Source organism: Bombyx mandarina, chromosome 15, assembly GCF_030267445.1.
Source record: "Bombyx mandarina strain Sakado chromosome 15, ASM3026744v2".
In the NCBI taxonomy this organism is placed as follows: domain Eukaryota; kingdom Metazoa; phylum Arthropoda; class Insecta; order Lepidoptera; family Bombycidae; genus Bombyx; species Bombyx mandarina.
Window position 1 is genome coordinate 1,342,732 of NC_143221.1, and position 24,754 is coordinate 1,367,485.

The 24,754-nt window shown below is 38.3% G+C and overlaps 1 protein-coding gene across 1 annotated transcript in view; it reads right to left on the reverse strand.

Annotated features, from left to right (window-relative positions):
* Window positions 1-4,480: 4,480 nt before the first annotated feature.
* The window catches only part of ogre (optic ganglion reduced), a 55,381-nt gene continuing 35,107 nt past the window's right edge, over window positions 4,481-24,754 (reverse strand). Inside the window, exons 4-8 of the mRNA XM_028173921.2 lie at window positions 20,470-20,625; window positions 11,047-11,204; window positions 9,470-9,664; window positions 8,490-8,651; window positions 4,481-7,322 (exon numbers count right to left, since the gene is read on the reverse strand). Coding sequence (XP_028029722.1) covers window positions 7,265-7,322; window positions 8,490-8,651; window positions 9,470-9,664; window positions 11,047-11,204; window positions 20,470-20,625 — 729 coding nt within the window. The 3' untranslated portion in view covers window positions 4,481-7,264. The remainder of the gene's footprint in view (window positions 7,323-8,489; window positions 8,652-9,469; window positions 9,665-11,046; window positions 11,205-20,469; window positions 20,626-24,754) is intronic.

Genomic DNA, 24,754 nt, shown 5'->3' on the forward strand with positions numbered 1-24,754 from the left:
TGTAAATTTAACTAATACAATTGACGAGATTACTTAATCGATTCTCCGCATTACAAAAATGTAAAACGTCAAAACTGACAGCTGCCAAGTTGGAGACGTCGTGAAAACAAGATGTTTGCTAGATGTATTGGCGGGAACGCGAAGCGAATACCAAATTTGTCTGAATTGTTTTAGTTTGATCATTCGGGGTTTCTTCGGGTTATAAAGTGGAATAACGATAGCTAATTAAGCCTTTAGCGTCTGCGAAAGTACAAAAGTGTGAGAGAATGGAACAAAATCGTTCAACGCGGTTTGGTTCAAAAAGAACAACTAAAGTCTCAGCAAATTCGACTATTTTACTGGGACATTATTTAAATTCGTCTCGTTTCATGTCATATCATATTTTAATTTTATCCCAATTAATTAAAATTTAAAATAAATTAACTTGATTTCAATCCGTTTTAAATCATTTTTCATAAACAGGGTACAATATAATATAATATACATACTTATGCATGTATATAATAATTGATGATTTATATAAACTCGTCACTGGCAACAATGGTATCCCAAGACCCATTACAATTTTGAGAAAAAAATTAAGACGCATTATTCCTGCCAAAGGCCTCGAAAATATATGTAGTGATGTAAAAGATAAAAATAAACGAACCAATTTGTAAATGAAGCAAATCACTTAATAACCTTTTCTATAAAGGAATATACTAAATTTATATACAAAATAATTCGGTTAACCATTCGTTCTACGTAAGGACTAAACTAAAAAATTGAGAAGCCTCAAAGTATGTGAACAAAAGGGCAATTGGAATCAGAAGGACATTCTAAATGTTTCTTGATTATTCTGACGGATTTTTTCAAATACAACCATGGTTTTTTTAATTATTCCACCTAAAAATTAAAGGAGATTTGGCTCATGCAGCCAAGTCTTTATTGATACCATACCATTGCATCCATTATTTAGCATCTAAAATTTGAATTGAAGAAAAACTTTCTAAATCGCTAACCTAACAAGGTCCTTAGCTGAACATAGTTTTTAAATCAAATGTTTTTTTCCCAATTACAAATCTCTACGCTGTTTCCAATTACTTGTCTGTTGTTATTATACAAAGTATTTTTAGAAAAAAATGTTTTAATTGTAAAATTTTAAAGTAATATTGGGAAATCAAAACGCAAGATAAAATAATAGAAGTGACAAGTTTTTCAAGAATCATTGTTTATCGACAGCACAAAAAAAAATTGTCAGTTTTTGTGAGCTACCTTAACCGACTTTAAATAGGGCTGAATTTTCCATGACATTTAAGACAGATAAGTTACATTTGTATTTGTAAGGTCACCATTATGCAAAACCAGTGTCTTTCAGGTGCAGACAAAAACAAATTAGTCATTCATTCATGATGAATTGATTTTCCGCTTATATTGTGATATGTTTTGACTCTAGGCGACACAAAATCAAAATCTGCTTACTAATAAAGTGAAATGTATTTTCATGTTTTATACGCGCTACACAGAACGCGCGACAGAATGCGATTGAATTATGACGTCACTGTTCTAAGGTTTGCAATTAAATTCTACGCCTAAACTCGTAATACAACAACGAGACAGAGCCCATTTCATCGCAACCGGAGAGGTTCAAGCATGTCATAGAACTTTACTGACTTGATTTCAATTATTACTTCTTAATATACTTAATTTTTATATACCTCGACGGAGGTTTTACAAAAGTTGTTGCCGGCAAAATATATGTTGTTATTCAAAACTAATAACGTAAATTGAATTTCTCATTTACATTTGACCTTTTTAGTCTCAAAAAGAATCGATAAAAATCGATACTTTAAAAAAAAATCGAGCCGCACTTTATCGATACAAAACATTAACGATCCTACGCAAAATCATAATCAACATTCCCATAATAGCTACATCAATTGTAAATATAAAGCTACCGAATATTGGAATACTAATTAAAATGAACACGATCTTCAGATCACAACACGTTTGCGTAAGAGCTACTTTCGCTCGACACGATTTTCTTGAAACTATAAATTTTAATAACATTAAATTTAAAACCGAACTGCTCTTCATAATTCGTTCGATTTATAAATAAATAAAATTGAAATTCTGGAAGATAGGTTGTGTGCTGGCGAAGATGGTCACCGACGTCTCGGCTATAAATGCCGCGTGCCACATTCGCTTCTGTGTAAGCGGCAGAATTAATGCAAACTAATTCCTCATGTTTTATGTGGCCTTATATAGGAGAACGAGCCGGTTTGCGTGGTGTGGAATGAAGCCCATAGACCCTATCAAAAACGACAGGATACTGATGCTCTCACAACGATTAGAAAGTCTAGGAGATTCTCCTCCCCATTTAAACCCAAGCGGATCAAAATTACCATTATAAGCTTTAACAGTAAAGAAATAGAATACACAATACCCCTTACTAATAATTAAATGCAGTCGAATTAACGTTTTACAAGTATACCCTTAAGGTTCAATATTGAAGAGCATTCGTAAAAACGAATAGATATGTCAACGATACATTCGTAAAACATACGTACAAATCTAAGCCTTGCGCGACCTAATTGTAAAGTCCATTATTGCAAAATCGCATATTACAATTAATGAGCTAGCTGCCTTTTGCTTCGGTTCTGTACTGCCAAAGTTAGAAAGAGACGGCTAGCGTGAGTTTTGACAATTATAACTGTCAATTATTTAAAGAGATTCATATTAGAAGAATGTGTAAAATTAATTTAAAAAATATTCAAATAAAAATATAGTTTGACGCCATCTTTAACGCACTAATTGTCGCCGTTCGCGCGTCGGTCGTGCGAAAAGGACAACATTAGCCGATTATGATTATGTCTCTTTCTAATATCCGACGGCAGAATGTTGAAGTTCACAAACTCAGTCCAAAAGGACCACAATAGTTAACTTACTTTCTACACATGCATATACATACTAAGGCCATATAAAACAGTCATTTTGTTCGTGAGCTTAACATACATATGTATAATAGGACGATTGTGAAGAGATTGAATGTCAAATTATTGTATAGTGAAGTGTTGTACGATTTCACTGGTAGATATACCACTATCAGAGTAAAAATAGGCAGGAATAGGCAGAAAACTCTACCATCGGGGTAAAATAGACAGGAATAGGCAGATCTATACGTGTTCGTTCACAATACTGCTGCTGCCATGTAAAATTGTACAAGAACATAATAAAATCTATTCACAAAATATCCGAAACAAAAAAATTTCAAAATTCACTTCACTAAACTCTTCACAATCAAAATTCACAAATCGTTACCAAAACATACTTTCATTAATATAATGAACGACGTTATATTATTACGGTTCATTATTACTTACACATAAAAAAATAAAATCATAGTCAATTCAGAATTTAAAAATAATTGTGATGAGAAAAAACATTACAGAGTATCACATTATCTGTGAAAACTCTTATAACTATGCTTCACTTAATTTTGAGATTTACATTTCAATGAATAATACATACATACTTTATATTTAAATACGAACAATTCTTGATTTTACGTTAAAATAAATTAAAAAAAAAACATTGCTATGATATGTAAATACAATATGTCTTTAGCGTTGAAAATATAACTTGAAAAGTTTTCATGGCAGTGATTACGTTTAGAGAACGAAGAAAATAAATACAGATTATAGCCGGTCATATCGTGATATGCAATAAAGATCCAAATAATGAAAATAATTAAAAGCGCTCTCTCTATCAGAGGTACAGGCAGCCATGTTGTTTTTTTTATTTAACATACACTAACGACAACATAAAATCGGATTATAAACTGTATATGCAATAAAGAACCAATCCACGAGAAAAAGGAAAAAACTCGAAAATTATACTCTTTTTACGGTTTATCTTGGATTTTTTGAGTTAATTATTTTATTTCCGGCGTTTCTAACATTGTATAGAGTTTACGTGTCCGCGGACGAATGAAATTTGAACTTTGTTTGAACTAACGTCTAATCTATACAAATATATAAATTTAGTGGTTTCTACGGATGTTCCGTTATAACTACTGAACCATACATCCGATTGACTTGAAACTTGGTATCCATGTAGAAAATACATGTACTTAATGGATAGGCTAATATTTATATGAGTGTTGGACTCCCTACACCAGTTGCGGGGGCGTTAATGATGAGAATATTTGTGGGAGTGAGAAATAATAATGTTAATTTCAAATGCCCAGCGAAGCGGACGGGTACAGCTAGTATATTATAAATGCGTAGGTTAGTATGCTCGTTATTTGTTCACGCAAAAATGACCGAATGGTTTTGAAAGAGATAATTTACTACTTAGATTAATATATAGGATAATTTTTTATGGTATTTGATTAGGAAAACGCGATAATGTGATCTCTAGTTCGTCGTCAGATTTTTTTGTCTTTTTTTTGTAATAAAAATATGACATAGCTTGTATATTCTGCACAGAGCACAGCATCTTGAGCTCTAGATAATTTATTTACAGCCTCATTAAGTCGCGGTCAAACAAGTCAAGTACAACTGCGTTAATTTTAACTTAGAAGTAAAGCCGCCATCTTTTATCTGTTAGGCTCGATTCTTCTTGTTCCCTAGAATCGACATTCCTAAGCACAAGACAGAATCGAATGAGAATCGGTGAAAACGTGTGAAATATTAAAAAAAATCCTATCACATTTCATTTTTGCAAGTTTTAAAAAAGGTTTTTTTTATTGCTTAGATGGGTGGACGAGCTCACAGCCCACCTGGTGTTAAGTGGTTACTGGAGCCCATAGACATCTACAACGTAAATGCGCCACCCACCTCGAGATATAAGTTCTACGATCTCAGTATAGCTACAACGGCTACCCCACCCTTCGAACCGAAACGCATTACTGCTTCACGGCGGAAATAGGCGGGATGGTGGTACCTACCCGTGCGGACTCTCAAGAGGTCCTACCACCAGTGGTAGTTATATAATAAGTTATTAAAAAACCTTTGTCTGGAAACATCGCCACAAATATATTATAATATAGCGCTGTCTCATTAGGATTTACAATAATTAAAATATATATCAATTTTGGATCTTTGTTATATAAAACATCCGTTTTATTATTTTTAAGAGTCACACATGCATTAAAAATGACTTCACACGAATTAATAACATTGTAAATGTGATGCAAAAACACTATGATTGAAACGAAATCTTCGTTAAATTTATCTAGAAATAAATAAATAAAAATATTTTTATTACGAATGTCTTTCTTGAGGTAGGAGGAGAGAGACTCTCAGATTCATTGTATTTATTTAAGAACACAACGTTTCATAAAATCATTTTTAGTATATTTCCAACGAGATTCTATTTATTTGTTTTTCAAATTAATAAATTCTCAAATATATTCGACAACAGCTTGACTAATATTTTATTTCAGATAGAGCTATCCGCGAATACTGATCGCCGAACTCAAACATTAAAACCTACTCCGAAATAATTTTAATTTCGCTCAAGACAGAGCACACGATAGTGAATAGTGACGTCAATATACAAATACGATGCCAAAATTCGCGGGAATATCTTAGGAACATCTTCTCAATGTTTAATAATTAATAAGATCCTTTACTAATTCGACTTCACGACGAAGAATGAATTATTTCGTCCTTTGAGAAACTCCTTTTTGTTTTTAAGCTTGTTTTTTATTCCTTCTGTAAAACTCAATACACAATCGTATCATCTCATATGGAAATAACCCTTAAAGTATCAATTTTTTTTTTGTAAATTCACTAACTTAAAGAAACAGTTTTGACAATTATGAGTCACACCATAATATTTTTTTTACTTTTAAAACAACACATTGTTTAACTGAAAGCTATAAAAGTTGTCATTGTTAACCTAAGTCTTTAACCGCATAAAAAACTCTTTGATCACACTTATAACTTTATAAATATCATTCTTGAATCTTATAGCTATTGTTGTGACAATATCCTTTAAAAAAAAAGTTTATGACGTATAAAAAGTGTCTTTCTTAACAAAAACTATTGGTTACGTTAAAATAATTATAAAATTCATCTATTTGAGCGGGATCGTGACGTCGGTTTTGCATGGGCAGCAAATAATATATACACAATAGGCAAACGGACAACAATAACAAAACAATCCAAGAGGTATATATAAGATCATCAAATCACTTGATCCTAGTCACTAGACGCCAATTCTAATGAGAAATTAATTCAAATCACTGAACATAATTGCAATACTTTCACAAGTCGATATTGACACTAATTATATTGCGTGACGTCATATGTGTGTAGGGCTTGTGTACTTAGCCAATCGTGCATTTTGGTCCCGATTATGTTCAGTCAAGTGGTGTGTAGTTTATGCTTCATTGTCTCAAATACTTATTGCTGTCCGGATCCCTAGTTCGGGCCTTACAATTGAGACGCTTCTTTGGGCAGTTGCAAAGTGATTTCAGACCAATTGTTTAGTATTTATAAATGGTTGTTGTCAGAAAATTCTATGCTTATTGAGTACCAGTACCAACTTATCAACGGACGGTCGATGACCTCGTTCCCCCATCGAGTGGTATAAAAGACCAGTGTGCTTTGTGCGAGTTTTTTAACGTTCTCGATAGCGTAAAAGTTAACTTCTATTTGTATAGAATGGGATTGTTTGCGTACGTTTGCCGCTAGGGGCGCTGTTCCAACTGCATACAAATTTGAGTTAACTTTTACGCTATCCAGAACGTTAAGATACTCACACTGAGCACACTGATCGGGCACAACGCTACCACCTCGGAAGGCGTCTCAATACAACGATGAGTCTACAGACTCGCCTTATAAATGCTGCCTCTCAGAATCGAAGTTCCGAATAGATTATTTCTTCGATAAACAACACAAAATTTAACATACAATTTTAATAGATCGACTTCTAAAAACTTTTCATACGAATCCATTTAAAAAAAAAACAATTTTAGTATACCACGGTAGCTACAATAAACAACTGTCTTATTTAAATAACGGTTTGGTAATTGCATAATACAATAACGGAAAAATTGAACAATATATTTTTTGCCAAGTCAATAACAATGTGAGCGACTTGCGGACAATTTGCGAGCACTTTCACGTCTCCCGTTATTGTATTTCACAATTAGAATTTAGTTATCGTACAGCGGTTTCAGATGGCGCTAGTGTCGAGCGCCGATGACGGCGACGGTCGGGGGGGCGGTGGGGGGAGCGGTCGGGGGGGCGCCGCGCCGCGTCCTCGCTCGCCGTCACGCCCTCGGCGGGATCTTCTCTCCCATACGCTTAACTAAGTCTATCATCAGCTCTCTGCAATAAAAAAACATTATGTACAGTAGATTGGAGGAAATAGATACTAGTTAGAATAGGGATAAATCTGGGATGTCACAATACTTTTGTTGAGTTGTTAGATTTAACTTTTTTGAACTGAAAATGACTTTTGTTTAATGCTTAAGAATATTAAATAGTCTAATTTAGTCACGAAAGTTTTGTAACTCATTAAATTTATTATTACCTAAGGTTAGGTAATTAACCTACCTAATAACTAAATAGTGCTAGCCCTATCGAAAAACTCTATTGTTCCAATTCACCCAAAACCAGGGTGAATCGGGACAAGCTAGTTTTTTCAATTTTTGTGTATAATTTGTAATGAATGTATAATAAAATATATAAAAATGTAAGCCTCCAGAACCATTTTAATCTCAATTTTATTGGTATTATTACCCTATTTGATTGGATTGGTTGGATTTGGAAAGGATCCCGATTCCCCCAATCTACGGTAATTCAACTTTTTTCGATTAAAATATCGCTTCGGACAAACATGTGACTGAGCCTGATGAGGGGATCAATGAAAACAGCAATAAAAGGGGGGAACGGGAGGAGCGAAGTTGCGTGAATTGTTTTATTTTGTTAATTTACTTTTTTAATTCATTTTACTTTTTTTTTCTCTATCTTATCGCTGGTAGCCTAAGATGTTATTCATATATCCATCAATTTCTTCTTAGGTTTTTTAACATGTAATTTTTTACAATATTTAACATTATTACACATTTACTACCAAATACACTATTACATAATTCTTTTTATTGCTTAGACGGGTGAACGAGCTCACAGCCTACCTGGTGTTAAGTGGTTACTGGAGCCCATAGACATTTACAATGCAAATGCGCCACCCACCTTGAGATATAAGTTCTAAGGTCTCTGTATAGTTACAACGGCTGTCCCACCCTTCAAGCCGAAACGCATTACTGCTTCACGGCAGAAATAGGCGGCGTGGTGGTACCTACCCGTGCGGACTCACAAGAGGTCCTACCACCAGTTCACCAATTCAAAAAGCTCATGCCAGCAAAAAACGTCCAGAGAATACTTGCTATGAAAATTGTTTCATTCCCCAATTAGTCTGCTGTCCTGCAATAGATAAGAGTTTACTGCAGATCCGAGAGGCCGTTCTCCCCTGCCTCTCCCAGAGACGCCCACCTGTATATGAGAGGGTCCATGTTCCTGGCGAGCATGTACAGCAGCCACCAGTCTCCTAGGTCGGTCCGGCGCGAGACCGCCACCGCCGTCTCCAGAGACAAGGTCCGGGACCTCGCGTGCAGCAACCGAGGCCTCACCGCCGGCATGAAGATTATGACCAGTCTGTGAGCAACGGGCCAAATTTTTGAGGTCGTATATTATGTGTATTATTTTTATCTTATCGGAGTTCGCGATCAATTCATTACCTAATTTATATAAGATCTTGAGACAATTTCCTTCAAAACGTTTTGTGGCTGAACTAGATAGAACGTGCCTATCTTTGCGGGTTCACAGTGTGCCCTAGCACCAAGAAATTTTCAAGGTTTTAATTTTTGTACGTGATATTATGCCTTCATCGTTAAAGTATCTTGTGAGCACACACAATATATCTGCTATAGAAAGCTTGGCTTAATATGGTTAGTCTAGTTTTTTTTTTTTTTATGAAGGAGTACTGGTGACCTGTAGGCCTTTCCAGTTTCACCAGGACAGGTGGGCGAGCAAAGGCTCAGCCAAGAGGGGTGGGATTTGCTAACAGCTGCCCGAGCGCCTCCAGAGGAGACCTAACAACTCAAGAGGACAAACTCAAATAGGCAAGGCGGTGGTACCTACCCAGTAATTACGCAAATTATAATTTTGCGGGTTTGGTTTTTACACGATGTTATTCCTTCACCGTGGAAGTCAATCGTGAACATTTGTTAAGTACGTATTTCATTAGAAAAATTCATACCTGCCTGCGGGATTAGAACACCGGTCCATCACTAGATACGAATGCACCGGACGTCTTATCCTTTAGCCACGACGAGTTCATGGACATTAGCAATGCCAGGGGAACAACCAAGCCTGTATATATGAATTTCGATGATTTAACCGTCGCTAAGACAGCATTACCGATCCAGTGCGCGACGACCTAAACACCAAACCAAAATCAATCATGATCTAACCTGTACATGACGAGCAGAGTGAGAACGACCGCCAATATGATGTACCAGAACCAGAGGAAGATGTACGTCTTCTCGTTGACGATATTCAGCGGGAGGACGCAGAGACTGTCGTGGGTCTGTATGCTGCCGGACGCGCCGAACTTGTGAAACGTGCATTTAGTCATGCGAGGGAACACGTATATCATCGGATCGTACCTGCAACACGAATGCGGTATCTATATATTAATACGTGAAGCAAAAACTTTGTATCACTTTTTACGAAAACTGCGCGGACGGAGGAGTATGAAATTTTCCACACTTTTAGAGAATATAGAGAAGAAGTGCACAATGCTAATATTTTTTTTAAATAATGCATAAAAGATACATTAAATCAATAAAGAAAACACACTACCATGTATTTGACACACACACACGCATGCATACTATTTGTTTATTGTCAAACTTGTGTCAAACTTTTCTTTGCAGTCTGTCAGTTATAGTCTGTCAAATTGAGAATAGATTAAGTATTGTTTTCTGTTTACTAATATTAGTCTAAGGTGTACTTTTGACGAAATCCGTGATTAAAGAAGTATTTAATAGTCTTTGACAATAGAATCATAATAGTGTACAAACTTATAATTTCAATTAGTTATAGTCGAATTTCGACTACCAGGGGACCACTAGTTTAAGTAAATTGACAAGCTAGTTCTGGTGTTGATAGCACACTGCAAGCCAGCTGTTTCGGATGCTTAAATTATTTTTAGTGCCAAAGAAGGTTAAGCTCTCTTGCCTACGGTATAGGCTTTGTTGCTAATGACACCGTTCGAGAAAGAAGATTTAAGTCTTTATCAGTACCGTGGCTTTCATAATGGAACAGATATGCACTTCGCGATAGAAACAGAGACTACTAATGCGATCATGAAAACACACTAGGAAAATAGGCGGGACGGTGACACTTTAGCTTGTGCACAATATTAGAACGACCAAATAGTTTTTTTATTTTAGGGTTGGAGGAATTGGGGTGACTCAGGGGATTTTTTTGCCAAGCAGGTACCCGAGCGCCATCGAAGAAGCCTTGCTAGCTCCATGGCAGCCGCTTCGTGAACGCATCTACTATCAGATCGGAATTGCGACCCGTTCAGAAGATTTTGAGATCTTTTTTGCCACGTACCATCCGGCTTTGGAATGAGCTCCCCTCCACGGTGTTTCCCGAACGCTATGACTTGTCCTTCTTCAAACGAGGTTTGTGGTGAGTACTCAACGATAGGCAGAGGCTTGGCTCTGCCCCTGGCATTGCTGAAGTCCATGGGCGACGGTAACCACTCACCATCAGGTGGGCATTATGCTCGTCTGCCTACAATGGACAATAAAAAAAAAGATTCCGTGAGAAACCCAGCGGGCTGATGTATAAATAATATTTCACGTCGAACTCTTCATTGCATTCGACGAGTACGGTTTCCAGGGTCCCTATGCCTGCTCCAAGTGTTAGAGTTGCAGGTGACTGAGTTAGTGGATCAGATGGCTCCGTAAGGACGTGGGCATGAATAAGAGAATTCATTAAATTGTTACGATCTGATAAGGTAATGAAATCCTCAGACCTTTCTTCCTGCGGGACTTCGCTGTACCCCAAAACCCTGGTGCCGTACGACATAAACTCCCCGTTGAAGAAGTTATCCATCATCCACATTTGCAGAATGATATTCACGAGACATAGTAACTCGCAGCCCCAATAACGGAAGGCGTACAGCTTGTGCGTCTGGAATGAAAAGAAAACAAATATAATAAGAGAAGAGAAATAATCCTTCGAGCTAAAACCTATTCTAAAAGATTAGAAACCCACTCAAATAACCTTGCTAAGCATCTAATGGTAAACCAAATGACTTTGAAGAAGAGTGTCTCAAGATCTACTAGATCCACTTTAGATTGATCGATTGGATATGTCACTAGACATTGTGCATGCACCGCCTATGAAATTGTTTTTCTCAAAACTACGGTTGAATGTCTAAAGACAGCTTACGCCCTAAACACGGTCATTACGGATCCTCTCGATCCATTAACGGTGCTTTTAGGTACCTCAAGCACCGGTCACCGCCCTCGCCAAACCCGTCGCTTGCGACGAAGGGCTCGACGACTAAATTAACCCATAGACACCACCCATTGAATTTCTCGCCGGATCTTCTCAGTGGATCGCGTTTCCGATCCGGTGGTAAATTCTGCGAAGCACTATTCTTGCTAGGGCCAGTGTTAGCAACACTTCTGGTTTGAGCCCCGCGAGCTCACCTAACCGCTATGGTAAAGCTGAGTCTCTCAAGGCTATCAGCATAGGTAGGAAAAGAAATCAGCTTACTGTGAAGATTAAATTAAAAAAATATATATCGAACTTGCAACCACCCAACTTAAGATAACAAACGCCTGGTATAAAACCACTGGATGACGTCTACACACTTCGAATTGAAATATATATCGGAACTATTTCAGAAATCCAACATCTAAATATCGGAATTCAAGCCTCAAAACAGTTCTGTTTTCCCAACTTTTCCCAACTCGCCAACAGACCAGCTGTTATCACAGAACGTGGGTGGGCCGTACCATTATCAATGTAGGTATATACGTGATCTGGTATGCAGTTTATACAAAGGCCTCATTGAATTGGAGACATTCAACGAGGTACAAACATGACCGTTCATAATGGCCCTCTGTTTATGAGACTTCTTTAAACTAAGGTTATCTGATGTCAACGATATCAAAGGTAACTCGATACATATTGCACAGAGCGTCGATGTTGCTAAGTGAACAATTAATGCTTATTAAATTCTCTGAACATGGTAAATATGTATTATGTTGAGTAATGCTTTAAAACGTGAGTTATTTAGACCAGTGCTCTCTAAGATTTGCTGACTCCTAATATACCGTCATCTGTTTATGGAAGGATATCAAACATGCCAAGACCATACATCTCAATTGCAATCTAATACTTCAGACTCCAACTACCCTATTAGTAAGGAAATCATAAACTAAAATAAATAAGGAAAAGTGTACTTTACTTTAGATAATTGTAATATTATTTGATTTATTAGAAATCAGCTTTTAATAGAAGTTTCACTCGCGTTACTGTACAAAAAAAGTTCCTAAAGTCTTTTTTAACGAAATTACTCGTGTCCTTTTCTATATACCCTTTACAACGTGACAACTTGTTCTAAACTATACAACATCATAAAAAAGGGCGATATGGAAGGCCAGGTGCGATAATGCACCACAATAGCACGGAACATCTGTCGATACCAGCCCTAGCTTGCAGATACAAAGTGAACAACTCCAAGCGATATTCCGATACACGATATTCGATACGACGATTTCACGAAAAATCGATATTATGTATGTGTAAGCTTTTTCAGCTTTTCCTTGACACGCAGGTGAGCTCACGGAGCTCAAACCGGGAATGTTGCTAACACTGGCCCTAGCAAGAGCAGTGCTTCGCAGAATCTACCACCGGATCGGAAACGCGACCCACTGAGAAGAACCGGCGAGAAACTCAGGGGGCTGTGTCTATGGGTTAATTCACTCGTGGAGCCCTTCGTCGCTAGCGACGGGTTCGGGGAGGACGGTGACCGGTGCTTGAGGTACCTAAAAGCACCGTTAATGGATCGGGAGGATCTGTAATGATGTAATCAGGGCAACAGAATGCAGATTACCCAGGTAAACAATCCCGCGTTATTGCAGGGCCACCGTTAAAGCGACAGACTTCGAATCCCGCGTTTTCGCAGGGCCCTTGTACAATGTGTTAAGCACACGCAAGCATTGGTCGGTCGGTTGGAATTCCGACGAAGTTTATATACATTCACTAATTATTAAGTCCCTTACATGACGATCAGTAGCGACGCGTCTCAATAATTAGTTTACACACACACAAACACAGACGCACAAATCATACAAGAGCATTCATTACCATGACAACACAACCGTGACTATTCAGCTTTGTAGTCTTACGTAAACTGTCATCATACATTACTGATAGGGCTCTAATTGGGTCCTAAGTATTACTGCTATCCATATTCTTAAGCGGAATTTTTAGTCTGTTATTATTTTTATAATATAGGTGCTGTAGTCACTTGGAAGTTTGCATGAGTGCAGTTTTTTCTTAAATCAAGTTCAGGAGGTTGTCGGTGGCCAGAAGATCTCTATTTCTCTGTATCGTCCAAAAGGTTCCGTATTATCCTCGCACCCGTTATCGTAACACCTTTTTTCCCCAACCTAATCGTTGTTAGCCTAAGGGGCTATTCCAACTTCATGCGGACCAGTACGTGAGATAGATCACGCTTAACCTGACAGAATTGCTAATACCAGCCCTAGCGAGACCAGTGCTTCACTGAATGTACTACCGCATCGGAATCGCGACCCACTGAGAAATCCGGCGAGAAACTCAGCGGGATTTCCTAACACCCAAATTCTGAACCAACAATACTAGACCAGATGAGATCGACTATTTACTCTTGAATTATGAAAGGCTTACGGTAATAGCACGACTGTGGTCCTAACCCGAACCGTAACACAACTGTAACGATATTAGTCAAAACTACTACACGTGTACGAAACGTTCAAGAACTTATTAAGCATGGCTAGTCTTAGAAAGGGAGCAATGAACTTGAAACAGCATTCAAGTGATCGTTACACAACATTTAGATAGCTATTGGTACTACAGTAGGCGGGTCCGTACTTGTCTAAGAAACTTCGCAACAAATAGAAACCCGAGCACTTTAGAATCGCTGGACGATCAAGTATCTTTCTTATCTTTGGGATTAGACGATTGTATAGCAAATTATTGTTACTGGAGTTCACTGACAGATGACCTCGCAGTCCGGGGGGGCGATTACTGGAACCAGCAGATATGTATTCATGAAATACCGCACACTATCAGAGTTGATACGAACGGATAGGTGAGCTCGCGGGCTCAATCTAAGAGAATTTGCTAACACTAGACCTAGCAAGATCCGTGCTTTTCAGAATATTTTTGTTTTTATCGCCCTTGTAGGCAGACGAGCATACGGCCCACCGGACGGTGAGTGGTTACCGTCGCCCATGGAAGTCAGTAATGCCAGGGGCAGAGCCAAGGCGCTGCCTATTAACAGATCGGAATTGCGACCCACTGAGAAGATCTGGCCAGAAACTCAGTGGGCAAATCGAAAACGGTATGTTGATGCCACTACCTAACCGAGCAGACAGATAAAACGCTCCAGTAAGACCTTCTTGTATGTCTTAGATATGTGAACGAGCTCACAGCCCATATAGTATTAAGCGGATATCGAAACTCCTACAAAAGCTGCCACATCTCGAGAAACGAGAAAGAATTTTCAATTACATACAGTGTACAACATCTGTCGCTCACTTCAAATCGACCTTACCATTCAATGTGTGCTAACAATAAATCGTTCAATGCCTAACAATACATTCCTCTGACACGAATTGGGCAATGGATATTAACCTCAGTTGTGCATCAGTTATAAGTTTTTTCTAGACGTTTCGTCATTGATCACGCCAAGATGCGCACCATATGTTTTTGCCCCCAGTCAACTCTATACAAAGATGTGCGAATGTTTTTTGTTAAAACACGGAATTGGCAGGATGACCTTATTTGAAATTAACACAATTTGCGTAAATGTGGCTGCGTGCTTGTTCGTTGATAATCCAGATAGCTGTGCCGAATACTGTTATTAAAACCATCCAACCTATATCTACCGCAAAGCAGCCGTCCGTTCTGGTTGGAAGAATGAAACATAAACCTTATACAATACGGCCTCATGTCGCAAGCTAGATTATAAACGATTCATGATCATCTTAGGCCTCGCAGCCCAGGGTGGGCCTTAGCATGGTCCAGTATGCCTCTCCAGACTACTTTGTTCAGGGCTTTCTCGGTCCAGTTCCTGACACCGATAACTTTGAGTTCATGTTCTACACCATCTAGCCATCGGAGTTTGGGCCTGCCACGATAAACAATTGCCCTAACTTAATTCATCGTTACTGCATATAGCTAGCTGTCCAGTACTGAACATAAGCCTTTCCAATCGATCTCCAGCGCGGTCAGGCTGTTGCCACTTGCATCCATCGTAGCCAAGCGATTTTCACTAGGTCGTCGGTTCATCTAGCAGGTGGCCGTCTACATTGCGTCTACCAGTACGGGGTCTCCACTCAAGAATCTTTCTGCCCCAACCATCGTCCGACTTTCGCGCTATGTGGCCTGCCCACGGCTATTTCACTAATATAATTAATCAACAATTATCATTTTTATAAATTGTACCCTAAACATCACACATCATTACCAATGAACTATCCGAATTTACATAATCAAATCTGATCTTCAATCTTCCCATCCACAACACAAGTACAAAAGATTAAAATACGTACAATAGGACATTACACACACAGATCGCCATTATGTATTTTTATTGCAACGTGCCTCAATAACATGGATCACGTATACCACAGTTAAGGTCTCGCGACACGACACCGCGATTCCACGTCAAAACAAACCAGTGTAAACATTCATTGAATCTCGTGTGGACAATCTGTTCTTGCACCGTGAATATAATTCTCACGGTACGTTGAGTACGTACGAACATCGCTACAGTCAATTGTATTATTACCTCATTGATTGAGACAGGTTAACAGGTTGCCGATAGCAGGGCATTCTTTGAACCCGTCGCGTCGAATAGCGATTCGATTCTTATAAAACAACCCATGACCCTGATCTCATTTGATTCAACCCAGAACTTGATCATCAAGTCGCATCGTGAATTTCCTGGGCATTTTTGCGGTCCTTGTCGGATCTGTGTCTAGTAGTTGAATTGATTTGACTGACAACGGAACTATCAACTGAGCAGTATTGTAAAGTAATACGTGCTGTTTAAGCCAATCAAAATTGAAACCTAAAAAATACTAGTTAAGAGCTATATAGGGCCATGCAGTGTGTCCAAAAAAAATACTGTAAGAAGTCGTTAACGATGAATGAATCCACACGCTCGAGTGCGCTCGTGTGTGGGGGATCCTCATTTTCGTAAGCATGTATAATGGACTTATTTTGTTCACTGCAATAAGTTGTTTTCCTTTTATGTAGGTGTTGCTCGACTTTTTTATTTATTTATTTTTTAATACTTAGATGGGTGGACGACTTCACAGCACACCTGGTGTTAAGTGGTTACTAGGGCCCATAGACATGCACAACGTAAATGCGCCTTCCACCTTGAGATATAAGTTCTAAGGTCTCAGTATAGTTACATACATATAATATATTAGTGGGTAATTACCCACTAAATATATTTATTATATATTTTTGTTAATTAACAAAAACATTCTTTGAAGTTCCAATAACTATACAAAGTTTAAACTCAATCCGAGACGTCACCACGCGAACGGTTTTTTTTTATATTTTAAGACGACTATACTAGAAACCACAGTAACTAGATGACCTATTCTACTTTTTTAACTAAATGAACAAGGAAACCACTATTTCCCTTGAGTGCGCCTATATTAATGGCAATTACACTTTTTAAGCTTCCGTGATCTGAAATCTTGCGATCTCAAACCTATTGTTTCTTAAGCAGTCAGTTTTATTAATTTTAATTATGACATCAAAGCGTGTGCGTCGCCGCGAAGGCAATAAACCGAAGATTTTATGCATTATTAATTTGTATGTAATACTGACAGTATAATGTATCTAATTAAACTTGCGTTAAATTTGGATTAAGTTAATGTGTGAGGCGACTCAAATTGAAGGTACATTTTATGTTGGTTTATTTTACTCATGCCTTCGATTTCTGTCATCGTACAGAGCTATGTCGTTTAAAATTAACTAGAGGTCCCGCAGTAGTCGAAATTCGACTATAATTAATTGGAATTGTGTAATAAGTTTGTGCACTAATAATTTATATTATATTGTATAATATTTTATACTTCTATAATCACAAATTTCGCCAAGGCTACACTATAAAAAAATATTAATAAAGTCAAGAACAAAAGTTTGACAATGTATACGTGCGTGTGTGCGTCAAATACATGGTATGTAATGTGTGTAATGTTTTCTTTATTGATTTAATGTATCTTTTACGCATTATTTTAAAAAAATATTAGCATTGTGCACTTCTTCTCTATATTCTCTATAAGTGTGGAAAATTTCATACTCCTCCGTCCGTGCAACTTTCGTAAAAAGGGATACAAAGTTTTTGCTTCACGTATTAATATATAGATGAGAAGCCTTTCGTGAGTTTTATAAAAACATCAAGTTAGTAGTTCAGTCTAAGCGATGCTTTTCTCTGGTTAGATACACACACAAACATACACACACCCAGTATTTTTTTTATTTTTTGCTTATATGGGTGAATGAGCTCACAACCCACCTGGTGTTAAGTGGTTACCGGAGCCCATAGACATCTACAAATGCGCCACCCACCTTGAGATGGCGGTAAACGAACAGACTCGAAAATTATTGACTTCAATATAAAATGCATCCGTATGCAACATAATGTGCGCGCTTATCCGTACAATTAGAATCCTTAAGCTACATTATACATAATTTCGACAGGTGAAAAGTAATTTGGTTTCATCGACATTATCGCTACTTTACAGGAGAGTCATTTCAAGATTGTTACTGGTGGTAGGACCTCTTGTGAGTCCGCACTGGTAGGTACCACCGCCCTGCCTATTTCTGCCGTGAAGCAGTAATGCGTTTCGGTTTGAAGGGTGAGGCAGCCGTTGTAACTATATTTGAAACCTTAGAACTTATATCTCAGGGTGGGTAGCTCGTTTACGTTGTAGATGTCTATGGGCTCCAGTAACCACTTAACGCCAGGTGGGCTGTGAGCTTATCCACACATCTAAGCAATAAAAAAAAAGTTTAAAATTTCGAAAAAATATCATGACAAAAAAACTTCTTCAGCTATGCGAACAGAGTAAACTTAATTGAGATTCAATTTAAAAAAATCAAACTGTTGATGCTAATACCAAATAAAACGCACCTTTAATTATAAAGATAAATCTTGCGTTTTAAGTGAAATGTCGCTAAAACCATATAGCCTCACCCCTCGATTTAATCCAACATGTACTCAAGAAGGGTTACTACGACGAAAGAACGAGATTAAGTCATCAAATCAATTTCGGGCTTCGTGGTAGACGTGATAATACATGTTGTGAGATCGAGAGCCTTAAGCACACACAGGACAACTGATCCAATAGCATCAACCTAACGCCTTTGTTTTTTTATTGCCCTTGTAGGCAGACGAGCATACGGCCCACCGGATGGTGAGTGGTTATTGTCGCCCATGGACTTCAGCAATGCCAAGCCGCTGTCTACCGTTAAGTACTCCCCACAAGCCTCGTTTAAAGAAGGATATGTTATAGCGGTCGGGAAATACCGTGGAGTGGAGCTCATTCCAAAGCCGGATGGTACGTGGCAAAAAAGATCTCTGGAAACGCACTGTGGATGAACGCAGTGGCTCCAGGTAGTATGGATGAACTGTACTCCGGTGGCGAGCGGTGCTATGGTAAAAACGAGATGATGGTTACATCTCAAACAATTAAGACAAACGCCTCAAGACAAATTCGCGTAACTACTCCGTACGTATTACCTCCGTAACTTATTACCAGTTGTACGAATTACAGAGAAGACTATCTTGCGCAAGAACGTGCAATGAACGCTCACTGGTCAATGACTTTGGACAAAAAAATCGGTCTACGCGATTGGCTGTCGCGTTCCGATCATATCGGATGTCTCGATTGAAATAACGACTTTTTTGTGGCCACAGACGGACTAAGACTATGCTAATGCGATTCTGTAATATGATGACGAACAGCGTGGGTTCGAATTATAAATAACTAAGTTATAACCTAACAAGACCATCGAACGTAAAGCCGCATAAGACTCAAAGGATTGAAAACCACGAAACGGGAAAGCCGAGTGGGAAGATAAATTCTGTTTTAGATTATGATCCAATCTAACTTCTCGTTAAAAGAGGTTTTATATCTATTCATGATAGGCAGGGTTTCTCTTGTTCGAGATTTCTATAGACGATACTTGATACAGATGCATAATATGTCAATCGTTTTCCTTTAAAACAAAATCGATATAAATGACGAAAGACCTCTGACTGCATACTTTTATCTTTCATGTACATAAATGGATTAATACCCTCGAAAGGTTTTGATAAGCTATGATATAGCAGCACTTGTTTTTTTCAAGTATCATCTACCTATAGGCTGGCTATAGGCTTCAAACAAAGTGTCAAACAAAGTAATTGGCAAAAATGTAGAAGGCCATTATACGCCACCTGGCACATCAATTTAGTATGATTTCCGTAGATACGACTGAAGTTACGAAGGATTAATCTGTGCTGTTCATTAGCCAAGGTTTGATTCCAAGGAAGAGGGCGAGAATATAATTGAGAATTGAGCATTACGCGCCAAATTGAGCAGTGGATTTCGCGGGCTCGAGTAACCACTTAAAACAAGATGAGCCAGGGCCGTGACTTCTTTGGTTACATAGGAACAAAAAAAAAACAATGCAGGATATATCAATCCCGCTGTTTCTCGGTTTCAACTCACGCACAGAAACGTCCAGGTAGTCGGTATGCGTCGGAGCAACGCACCTTGCTCATTACCGAGGCGAGACACGTGCAACAGTTTTCAAAGACGAAACGACTTTGTCAGAAATGTGAAGTCAAAATTTTTCACTGTGCAGTTTAATCAGGACTTTTATTCCAATATTGGTCCTCCTGGTTTTTTTTTAATGCATCAAACTTGCGTCCTTACCGGAGCCTCAGATTGACGCAATATGGTACCTGCACGTGTTGCCTCACAATAGGCAGTGGCGTCAACAATAACGCATTTTTTTTTTTATTTCATACTTTACACTTTTCTTAACTTAATATGTACGATATTTCCTCAGATAGCTTGAAACCTGTTTGCAGAATTTGATACCTAGCATGGTCACATCGCTCCGATGAAACCTCGCTTTTATGTATATGAATAATACTCACTCTCTCGTGCCGAAGGAGATAATCAATGATGACGTCTTTCTTCTTTTCCTTCTCATCTTGGTGGCAAACCCCGATGTTGAGTCCCATCACGATGGTCCTGAGCAGCCCACCTTCGAATGCGTCCCATAGAAACTTGGGCGTGTAGCACATTATTGCCTGTGGGAAACATTTTTAATATTTTACTAAGGCTTTCTGCAAATGAGAAAGAGGAGATTCCAGGGTAGTCTGTCCTATGCTTATAAACGATGATTCTTCCGTAAGTACTTCATAGTATTAGACTTAGGTGCCTTCCTAATATGCTCTTTTTTCCCTATCTTGGGTCGAGGGAATAGGGCCTGCTGTGAGACCACACAGGCTAGTACTACAGGTATATCGCTCAGCCTATTTCTGATCCCAAGCAATAAAGTGCTCCAGTTTGTATGGCGATATAGCCTTTTTATATAAATTTTGAGATTCACGTTAAGATGTTTAAATAGTCCAATAAGCATTTAACATTAAGTGGGTCGTGAGCTCGATTCTCGATCCACAGAAACTAATTCTATTCGAGTAACAAAGAACAAATATATTCAGTGTCCGACGTCAGATCAAATCCGATAATTCAAATACCGTTATAGTATTAACGCTATCATCATAGTTTTTAGTAACAATATCGATTAGTGGGTCACGCCATAAACGCGTCGATGGAAGGCAATAAACTTACAGTAAAACATTCGTCATCCGACTACGTGCTGTCTACCGTTATATACGACCCAAATTGTGATGACAACGACATCAAACTGTCCAGATTTCTAGAACCTCCACTACAATTGCTGCCCTAAAGCCTACAGGCCTCTCGAAACTGGGCGTTGCTTCGGGTAGTCGTGACTGCACGTTTAGAAGGTTTATTTTTAGTATAAATTGAGCGGTTTACGCATGGGTGTGATTTTGATGTCAAGAACCTAAATTATACCAAATCTTGATGTCACATTTTTAAGTAAATTACAAGGGATTTTTTGTATTTTTCATAAGAACTTCCTGTAACTCTAATTCAGCAATGAAGCTCCGAAGGAGAATTATGACCTAATATTGAATCACGCTAAAATGCATACCCAAGACGGCACCAGAATAATACATGATAATAAAATGAATAATGTTATACCTTATTCGGTGAATACACGGAAATAATGATGTAATAGGCTAGCACCCAACAAAGTTCATACCATAATCACATAGTGAATTGCGTTAATTTTTTGAGCAAGCACTGCCTTATTTGTGTAACTAAAGTTCAGTTTGTTTAAACTACTGACTTCTTTGTGAATTTTAAAGGTTAACTGTCTTCAAATATCTGCAAATCGGAATATCAATTGATCTTTGGCAGTCCCAAGTGTCAACCCGAACGGGACAAGGCTCTTGTAGGGGAACAACATTTTTACGTGGAAGCACGTTTTTTTATGAAGGGAGGAATTAATGTTGGCTCTTAGGCCTTCTCAGTTTTACCAGGACAGGTGTACGGGCATGGGCTCAGCCAGGATGGGTGTATTTTTCTAACAGTTGCCCGAGCGCCCCTGAAGGAGACCTGCCAGCTCCTTTTTACTGGTGGTAGGACCTCTTGTGAGTCTGCACGGGTAGGTACCACCACCCTACCTATTTCTGGCGTGAAACAGTAATGAGTTTCGGGTTGAAGGGTGGGGCAGGCGTTGTAACTATACTTTTTTTTTTATTGCAAAAAGTTAACAATCAATTGACATGTTCAATTTTTTTTTTATTACCCTTGTAGGCAGACGAGCGTACGGCCCACCTGATGGTAAGTGGTTACCGTCGCCCGTGGACTTCAGCAATGCCAGGAGCAGGGCCAAGCCGCTGCCTACTGCTTAATACTCTCCTCAAGCCTCGTTTGAAGAAGGACATGTCATAGCGCTCGGGAAACACCGTGGAGGGGAGCTCATTCCGTAGCCGGATGGTACGTGGCAAAAAAGACCTCTGGAAACGCACTGTGGATGACCGCAGTGGCTCCAGGTAGTATGGATGAACTCTACTCTGGTGGCGGGCGGTGCGATGGTAAAAACGAGACGTTGGTATCATCTCGAACAATTCCTCAGAGTACTCCCCATGGAACATGCGGTAGAAAATACAGACGGAACCGAAGTCCCTCCGCAGACCCAGAGGCTCCAAGCGATCCGTGAGAATGGGATTATCGACAATCCGAACGGCTCTCTTCTGTATAGAGTCAAATTGAAGAAGCTGGTATTTGGGAGCCCCGGGCCAGAGATGGGAGCAGTACTCCACGCGAGGCCGGACTTGTGCTTTATAGAGCAAAAGTCTTTGTCCTTGAGACCTTAGAACTTATATCTCAAGGTGGGTGGCGCATTTACGTTATAGATGTCTATGGGCTCCAGTAACCACATAATACCAGGTGTGCTATGAACTCGTCCACCCATTTAAGCAATAAAAAATTTAAAAATACCAGTTACTTCGCGAATACATTTACTACCAGATCAGAACCCGCTGAGAAAATCTGACAAGAAACTGAGTGTGCAGAGGTATGGGAGTAGGGTCACCTTTTTTCCCTACGAATAGGCTAATAGCCTAGAAGCTATTCTAGCTACTCATGGACGGGTAAGTGACCTCACGAGCTCAACCCGAGTAAATTTGCTAACAGTGCTTCGCTGAATCTATCACTGGATCGAAATCGCGACCCCCTGAAAAGATCTTGCGAGAAATTCAGTGGGTTGTAAAGTTGTGGAGTCCCTATGGCTGTTCTAGTGCTAGAGCTGCAGACATCTTATGACGATGTTATTGGATCGGATGGATAGCGGCACTTATGAATGCTACAATCCTACCCATTTCTGGTGCGAGATATTCTATACGTTGCGGTACCAAATGTGGACCTAGAAGACGTTTGCTCATAAAGTAAATAGTTAAACTAAACGAACATTATCATGATTTAGTAAATCGCAATACCGGTTTCACTACTAACATGACTCATTATGACTACAGTAAATCCTATTGTGTGACTCAATTCCATATCGTGTTTTTTTTGTTAGATGAAAAAGGATTACTTTTTCGCAGTTAGTTACCTTCTCTATGGCCCTTATTAGATTGGGTAAAGTATCTTATGAGCAAACCGATCCGATGGTGTGAGATGTATTGTAATAAAGGCCTATTGTAAGCCTGCACGGGTGGGTTTCACCCCAAACCTGTTTTTTTCTGCCCTAAACAACCATGTTAAGGATAGGACAGTCGCTATAAAATACAATTGAGGCTTCAACCTCATGTTTCAAGACGGATGGCGGTGATGATTGTGAGCTCTGTTAATCAATTAACACAAGTTAGACCGCGAGATCGCCCGCAAATGCATTTAACATGACCGACCTTAAAACCAGCTGAATCATACCTTATGAATTAAATGTTTAAATGTTTTAATTGCTAATTTTAATTTTAATTTTACTAACATAGTTCTAAGTATTATTCTACTTACAACATATGGACTTAAGAGGGTCTGAATTAAATGAATTTTATTTTATTTTTATTTATTTATACATATTAAAACTTACTAGACGTCCCGCAGTAGTCGAAATTCGACTATAATTAATTGGAATTGTAAGTTTGTACACTATTATGATTGTATTTTATACTTCTATAATCACAAATTTCGCCAAGGCTACACTATAAAAAATATTAACAATGACAAACAATATTTAATCTCAATTTGACAACAGACGTCAAGAACAAAAATTTGACAATAAATAGTATGCATGCGTGTGTGCGTCAAACACATGGTATGTAGTGTGTGTATTGTTTTCTTTATTGATTTAATGTATCTTTTATGCATTATTTTAAAAAAATATTAGCATTGTGCACTTCTTCTCTATATTCTTTATAAGTGTGGAAAATTTCATACTCCTCCGTCCGCGCAATTTTCGTGAAAAGGGATACAAAGTTTTTGCTTCACGTATTAATATATAGATTATAATTTGAAGCGGAAATTTTGCAACTATTCCATTATTATTGTTACTGGTGCTAAGTATAATTACAATTTACAACATAAATGACTAATTTGAATAGAATTATGATGAAACACCCTAATAATATATGGTTTACGTTATTGCGGTGATTTCTTTGAAATGTTGCATTAATACAATAATACAACAGGAAAAACATTTATTGAAGTCAATTAAGCGAAATTAATTAATTAAAAGTTAATTCGTCGTGAATAAGCTTTACATGAATTGCGAAAGTAACAATGACTTTTAAAGTTGCACAGTGGATGAAAGTTGTGTTGGAATTTTGTAGGTGCCTCTCAATG